At 29.8% G+C, this 8681-nt stretch overlaps 1 protein-coding gene across 1 annotated transcript; it reads right to left on the bottom strand.

Moving 5' to 3' along the window:
* Positions 1-1551: 1551 nt before the first annotated feature.
* On the bottom strand, positions 1552-7949 carry LOC113380399 (bestrophin-3-like; the record flags this gene model as incomplete). The annotated part of the gene is made up of 5 exons (XM_026619658.1): positions 1552-2195; positions 2635-2792; positions 3135-3450; positions 7127-7357; positions 7836-7949. Coding segments are annotated over 5 exons (1341 nt in total), but the record flags the coding sequence as incomplete, so codon positions are not given.
* Between the last annotated feature and the right edge of the window lie 732 nt (positions 7950-8681).

Genomic DNA, 8681 nt, shown 5'->3' with positions numbered 1-8681 from the left:
GTTCGACGTTTTTCGTTCAATGATAGAGGATGATTACCACAGTGCACCTGTTTTCGAAAAACCGTCGATAAGATAAAAATTTCAACCACATCTTGAGTGTGCATACTTTTTCCAAATTGAGCATCATTTGAGTAAATCAAAGACAAAAACCTTCAGAAATCATCAATTTAGCAATTCGATTTGCCGGCGCATTGGCCCTTTATATCTCCTGATTTGAAGGATATCGTGAAGAATTCACTGATCTAAGTTTTTCCAGAAAAATTAATTATGAACATGGTGCAAATCGCCTTAAGGCAAGCTGCTTGATTTTTCCGATTGGTTGGTTTATATTTGATATGAAAATCAAGAATTGAAACCGTTTTTACTGCGCATATGCATGAGGATTTATACACTTTATTTTAGATTTAAAACATTTATTAAAATTATCTACGTAATACCTTTAAATATGACAAGAATGGTCTTCCTTCAGCTTAAATGGTACTTCTTTATATTATATCTATAAATATTAAAAATTGATTTACAATACAAATAAATGATATTTTTATAAAAATCATGAGCCATTTTGCATTGCACAATTTTTTCGTCAGATTTGAACATTCTTATTAAACACTTTGTACTTAAACAATATAATTCTACATTGCTATAATATTACAACTAATTTTTATTTGTCTCTGGACTGTGGCTAACCATAAATCATCCCAAATACTTATACATAAACATGTTAAATTTGCAAATCACAGTTTGCAAAATTATCATTTATTAAATGTTCTCATATTATTGATTGTCCCAACTTCATCTAATCATTTTGTGAACTATATACAATGTACTAAAATTTCTATATATCACAAAGACACTTCATTATCACTTTCTGAACGTACAACGCAGGCATATATAAATAATATGAATATTAAAATTATACTTATGATTTATAATCTAATTTTGTTTTATACATCCTTAGATTTATTTATTTTTAGGCACATATTCGGAGAGATTCAATATAAACATTTACGATTTCGTCCAAGGAAAAAATATTCAACAAGCCCTAGATAACTCAAATAATTTTCGTTTAATTTAATTTTGTGTATAAAGTTTTCCAGAAATTATGTATAATATTTTAGAGCTTATTTTTATAAAACCTGATATGTTAATTTAAAAGTTTTTTATTTGCCGAATTTATCTCAATCATCGAATTTGGACGGATATTTATAAACAAATAGTCTAGAAACTATTTAATAAAATTTTCAACATTTAACATAAATTAAAATTCATTTTTAATATTTCTAATTATTATTATGACACTTTAAAGTAGGTATTTTATCCATGATTTAATAAAAATTTGCCTATAAAACATTAATAACACATGCACTTCACAACAGCATTAACGCAGTTGCCGAATTAGATTTTCATGTGATTTTAAACAATATTGATCAAAATAACTAGCCAATATGACATTGAATTTGGTATCTGATTTGTATAATTTATCAGTAAGGTATTTAATTGATGATATAAACACTTATAGTGAATGTAAGATTATAGTCATGATCTTCATACTTTCGCTTAAAAGTTATTAACATCAGAAAATATTTTCTTTCATTATCTGACCAAAAATATTGCCTATGAATCTCAGCATTGGTACTAAAATTGTAATAAATTACATTACCTCAATCCGTGTTTTATACATAAACTTCACCAGATTTCGGAGTTTTCTGAGAAACAGCACTGGTCTTCCTACTTCTCTCACCTTCTTGCAAACTCAATGCATTATTTTGAGACCCCGTCTCAGAAGCATTGTCATTGCCGTTTCCGCTATCATCAGAATTAGAACTTGTAATTTCCGTAATAGTCATAGGAGTTTTACTAGGGACAGTATCCACAATCGGAGCACTGGTCGTGGTGACCAAACCTAAAGAGCCTAGTTGAGCTATGGACACTGGCAGAGCCATTGGAGAAACGGCTACTGAAACTGGCATTGTCACTGGGATCGTGGATAAGCCTGCGGATTGAAGAGTAGGCTGTAAAACGGCTTGGGCTAAGGCAGCAGTGCTTGGAGAATTGGGCAACAGGGTGCTATTGTGAGAGCCTCCTTCGAGTTCTTGGATTGGAGATAATACCAGAGCACCCACCACGGAAACTTCGTTCGTGGTCTGGAATTGGGTTTGGCTGGCGTTATAGTTCGGCGGTGTTGCTCCGGAAAGCTGGGGAAAAACAAAACATTATTAAAATTATATAAACAAGATAAAACATCAGAAACAGACTAAGTATTCGTCCTTCTTGAACATTGCTGCAACATCCAATCACATGTTAACTATTAGACGTAAGAGCTAATATCAAAAATATCCCACACATAAGAGAATGGTAAATCGATGGATTGCCTCTCATGAAATAAGTAGTCATAAGTCTTATCCAATAGCTTATAGAACATATAAGATATATGATTGCTGTTCAAACAATTACAATTACAAAGTTACTTCAGAAACAGACATGTGTACTAACAGCAAAAAACGCATTGCCTCTTACTTTGTATATCATATCTTTCCATTGTTGGCCCTTTTCATTGAATAGTTATAATCAAAAACTTGCATACTAGTACACAATTTTCATAAAAATTCTAGGAGTATTTCATTGTTCTTTTACCTGATGAGCCATCAAAGTAACACCTTGAGCATGGTTCTGCAAAGCACTCTGGAGAAGCTTTTGCTCACGATCGACAACTTCTTTGGTGACGTCTGGAGTTGGAATTCTAGGTCGATTTTTGACCGTGACTGGTACACCAGAACCGTTCAACTTAGAAGCTGGAAATAGAAAGATTATATACTTATTTGGACGAACCACAATGTAATAATGTAATAGCTAGGCTAGACATTCTAGTTATTATTGAAGTTTCTGTGTAGTATGTATATAATCAATTATATAATAATCAAGTTATTTTTCTGGATGCATTTAGAGTTACTTTGAGGAGTTTATGCAGAACATACTTCACAATAAACGAGACACGAGATGTAATAACAAGTCAGATAGCACAGAAATTGATTCATCTCATATCATTATTTTTAAAAGATTTAAAATTGCAAAACAATTTTATAAAACTAAGACTTATCTAAAGCTTATTATATTTTATAAATTTATATCCTCACAGTGTCTAGCAAATTGCTTATTATTCCTCTGCGATTTCTGCCTTCCAACCAGTCTGTCATACAAAGACATCTTATGCAAGTTTTGTCCACTGCCAGCAAGTGCAGTAACTTGATTATGCTGCAGTTGATTTTGATTCAAATTCGGTCCTGTCTGGTCCGGCCCGTTGCTGTAGACGCTGTTGACCCTCGGCCTGGCGAAAAGTCCGGGTCCGCCGGAGGAATAGGCCGTAGACGCGGACCGGACACTGCCCATGCGGGTTATCTGGCGAGCGAACCAGTTTTTGCGACGCTCGACCAGCGGAGTGTCGACGCTTTCCTAAATATTAAAGAAAAATTAGAAACTAGCTGTAAGTGGAATTCTGTCTGAAGGCAATAAGGGATGGTGCCTTAAGGCAAATTGCTGGAACTTCCCGTACCAAATATTATTATTTTCTTAAGCACGATTAACATTTTTGAAAAAGTTTTACTAAATAATTATTAAAATCGGATGCTCCGTGTTCTTAAAAACTGAGTTACCGTTTTTAGCACTTTTTGCCCCGTATCTTCGGAACGTCTAGACCTGCCTTTGCCAAAAACAAATCAGCACGTCTCCTTATCAATATGAATCGAATGTTTTTTGAATTATCGAAATCGTCGACGAAAATTTGTATCCGCACACACACACGCACACACACACACATACATCCATTTTTTCTAAGGTATGCCAAAATGTTCAGAAACCTTTGAAAAGCAAAGATATATAAAAATTTTTATTTTCGATTTTTTTGCTAACTTTGCAAACTTGCCCTACGGGAAGTTAACTAGTGGTGCATGACATCGTGCCTTAGGGCAAATTGCTGAAACTTTCCGTACCAGAATTAAACATTCGAAGGGGAAAAATCAATAATCAATAAATATTGATCAATGATTGATAACAATAGTTAACATTTTCAAATAGATAATTATAATCACTATATATTTTATTGTTTATAAAATATACAGTGACCATCTTATCGCTCAAAACACTTGAGAAAGTTTACATTAGCAAGAGGTGCCGAATAAATCCATCTGAGGATATATTTCTTACGATTAGAATAACGCATTTCAAATATATACAATTTTAAACTGAATTGTAAATTTAACATTCACATTTGAAGTATAAAACTTTGTACACAAACACAAACTTAAAACACTAATAGGAATCAAAAGAACTTTAATAAATAAATTGTTAATGGTTATAGCCTCCTCGTTTTCAATTTAAATTAGTAGTTATGTATTGTTTATTTATTGAAGTTGAACTTTTTTTAAAACTCATATTAGTGTTTGAAGTTTCTGTTTTTCGTCCTGGTTTGATTACTGAATGATGACACACATCAAGTGTCGAAACGTATAATTGATAATTTTTTTTTTCTATCCACCTTTTTTAATTCGACGAAAGAACTGCAAATAGTTTCAAATATATACGAGTACATATTATATATAGTTCTGATAGTGGCTTCGTTTAAAAACTACTATATGTTTTTAATTGTATATTCAGTTAATTTTTTTGTAAGGATTTCTTAGAATTTGTCCTTTTGTCAATTATTTTCTTTTTATCGCAACAGAAACATGTTCGAATCAATTCGAAGAAATTATCAACACCAGTTTTGTATTTCTGCTTACTGCCATAAATCTGGAGTCTGACGCAATTTGTAAATGCGACATGCGTGTCTTTATGTTCTATTTAGTTGTAAAATGATTATAAAATGATATTTGATATTGATAATAGTTCAAGGTAAAGTATTGAAGACAAAGTATTATTTTTTGAGTATGTGTACAACCATAAGGTCCTTCAACTAATAATACTGAACGGGCATAATATGGTTTTATAAGTATGTTATTATTACGCCAGCACTGATAAATTTATAAATCCTCTATATGCAATTGATAACTTGTATTTCCCATGTAAGAAGTTTAGTTAAACTATTTTTTGCCGTAGGGTTGAGTCTATTTATAGAACGACACATTAATAGAGACTCGGAGCAAGTCCGGTAGTAATCTTCATTAGCCAAGGAACAGAGACAAATTAGAAGTAAATAAGTACAAAATTTAATATATTAAATTTTCTACAAAGTTAATATGAAATATAAATTAAATTTAAAATAAATGAATTAAAAGGATTTGGAAGAAGAAGAATGCAGATGATTGATGACTTAAGAGAGAAGAGAAAATACAGGGAACTGAACCTGAACAAGCATGAAACAGAAATTTGTGAAAAAATGAATATTGGTAATAAAATGGTAATATTAACTATAAACAAGTGAGGTAAAGGTATTGTTGATTCATGGTACCCACACACCATAGACCTGCCTTCAGACAGACTACCATTTATTATTATTAAGAATTAAATTGTCTGTTACTCATAAAATAAAATCAGTAAGTAAACGTTTAAATAGTATATATAATAATATGTAAATTTAACTTATTAACATATATTTAACACTATAAATTCAATATCTTTTAAAATTCAGATATAACTTAATTTGATAAGAAAAATTGTGTAATCACTTGAAAAAAATATGAATAATTAAAAAAAATTGGTAAAAATATTTTTCAAATCAATTTTTAGAACAGTGATGATTCCGCACAAATACGAATATTGAAAAATAATATATTTAATTAATTTAAAATTTCGAACGCTTCTTCTGAAACCTTTTTTTTTTTCAAAAATCAAACGTTCATTAAAATGATTACAATTAAATGATAATAAATTACAAATTGTGTGATCAATGAGTCAATGAAAAAAAATAATTTTTCAATTTTTGAAACATTATATATCACAATAAGATAAAAAAATATTAAATTTTTAATATTTAAGTAATTCATTTAGATTTCTTTTAAAAGCTTAATTTTTTAAAACATCAAACGATAACATTTTTTTATTTTTTTGTAAAATTAGCACGCGATATATAATGAATGCTTAATAAAAAATATATCATTAATTAGTCATTTAAATAAAAGGAAAAATCTTCAAGTTATTGCTCAAAACAGTGGAGATTCCAAACAAATAAAATTATCGAAAAATAAAATGCACAAATAATTCATTCCGAGCTATTCCAAAAGCATCCTTTTTCAAAAAAATCCAACGTCCAGTATTAAATGGTAATAAACTATAAAATTCTAGTGAATTTTGCATGTGATATATCAATAATTGCAATTTTGTGGTAAATTGTAGCAGAACACTGGAAAATCCAATTTACATGTAAAAAATTGCAAGAAATAAAAAAAACGATATCAACTGTTTGTACACTTGTATAAAGAATTAATAAAAAATTATAATATATTGATTAGAAAATATTCAAATAAATATATCAATCAAACAAAAATACATAAAATAATTATTTCTGATTATCAAATAATTTCTAGATAATTAGATTTGTTAAAAAAAATTATAATTTTTTTCCGTATAGTGCATCTCTGCAAGAAATTAGTTGCTGGCGCCAGCGGACAAGTCGATTTACGTGAAGAATCTCGTCTGGAGATTTAATAGATTTGCTTTCCAGTAATTATTGAACAATGTCGATATACTATGTCAAGAATGTTTATTTACCTTAAGAAAGAACGGGCAAAGTACAAACTAAAAATAGAACTTCAATAATATTTGTTATTAAAATATCCATTACCAAATTATTTCTATAAGGGTACCATCTAAGGAGGAATCTGGATGATCAAAAAGTTACGCGAAGAAAATATTACAGGGAATTGAGACGTGAATTTAGTAAAATTAATAATAACACATATATGTTGATGCCACTTACCAATAATAATTGATAACACCTAATAAATTGCGCAAGCAGTCAAATTAAGAAAACAAATTATTTTTTAATATCTTGTGAATATAAGTTATATTTTAATAATTGCATAAAGAACAAGCACTACTTTAAAAATATTACTGATCGATTTCATCAATCAACAATTAAAAATTTGCAATATTTGATATGATTTATGTATTCATTATCTATTTATCTACTTACATAATCAGCATAAACATCATCGTGTTTCCTAACAGGAGGCATGAGGTTGGCATACATCGAATCAGCATTGCTGACCTTATATCTGTCAGCAGATCCAGGTGGTTCATGCCTCCTATAATGTTCAGATGCCACCGTATAAGGAAGATCCCTTGGAACCACTTCTTCCCAATATTGATCCCTTAACAACTCTGGATGCTCTTCGTGCATTTCGTCGACTATCATATAAGCAGCCTGAGGAAAATAGAAGAATGTATGTGGGAAGAAATAAAGTTTTTAGAATGATTACCAATAATAATCTATTATTTATTATTATTACGAAAATAATCTTCGATGTGTTTTATTGGAAATGTTAATTAACAGCAATACGTTGCCAATATGTCTATTATTCCACCTTCTATTTCGACATTTCAATTGAAGCAACTTTCATAACTTTATGGCAGCTATCATTCATGTCAAGGTGCGACATTTTAAATGATCTTCCTCTATGATTTAGTAAAAGGGATAAATTAACTAAATAATTGATTAAATTTTATAATAATTTTTTTACATGCTGGCATGAGGTATATACTCAAATCGACAGAACTGAGAAAAAACAATTTGGTACAACTTATATATTTTTTATAATTTAATATAGTTCCAAAAAATTACATATCTAAATTTGATTTAATACTCTTATTGTTATATATTTTTTTCTTCATTAAATCATTACCTTTATATGTCGATCGATCAACCAATTCAATTCAATATCGTCATCGTCTTCACCAAATGGATTTATTAGGACTTCTGCAACTTTCAGCCAACCAACGTAGAAACCAAACTGCAAAATATTAATAAATAGAAGTTTTGAATTAATAAGTTAATTATATGTTTTATGAATTGAATATAAAATATTTTTGTAATAGTGAATATAATAAATAAAAATAATTTTATAATAGGCTACCGACTTCCAAAAATGTTGTCACCAATCTATATTACATTTGGCTACATTTGTCATTTTATTTTTTTTATAGAGGTATTGATAATTTGAAAACCGATATTTTGCACAAAAAACGATTTTTGAATCCCATAATTTTCTCCTATAAACCGATTTTTTCAATACCGACTTCCCTAGTTTATATATTATTTTTTTATGCGAACTGTTAGTAAAAGAAGCAAATATAGAATAAATCTTTTCTCGAATAAGAAAGCTCTCTTATATCAGAAGCTTAAGATAAAAAAAAACTAGTGGTGAATGGCATTGTGCCTCAAGACAAATTGCTGGAATTTCCCGTACAGTAACATTTTTTCCCAAAAGCAATCATTTCGTCAACACAAGCAGAAAGTTTTTCGAATCATTCAAATCGGATCCTTATTTCTCTCATAAACTGCCATTTTTTGCACATTTAGCTCGATATCTCCGAAACGGCTGGACCAGCCTTTGCCAAAAACTGATCAGCACATCTTACTATCAATAGGAATAGAATGATTTTTTAACCATTCAAACCGGTTGATTCGTGCGCCCGAAAACGTGGACGAAAAATTGTATCCATACATACATACATACACACACACATTC

Source organism: Ctenocephalides felis, unplaced genomic scaffold (assembly GCF_003426905.1).
Source record: "Ctenocephalides felis isolate EL2017-DRISC unplaced genomic scaffold, ASM342690v1 CF-g0.4_SCAFFOLD_00845, whole genome shotgun sequence".
Lineage (NCBI taxonomy): Eukaryota > Metazoa > Arthropoda > Insecta > Siphonaptera > Pulicidae > Ctenocephalides > Ctenocephalides felis.
This window is presented reverse-complemented; position numbering and strand designations above follow the sequence as displayed.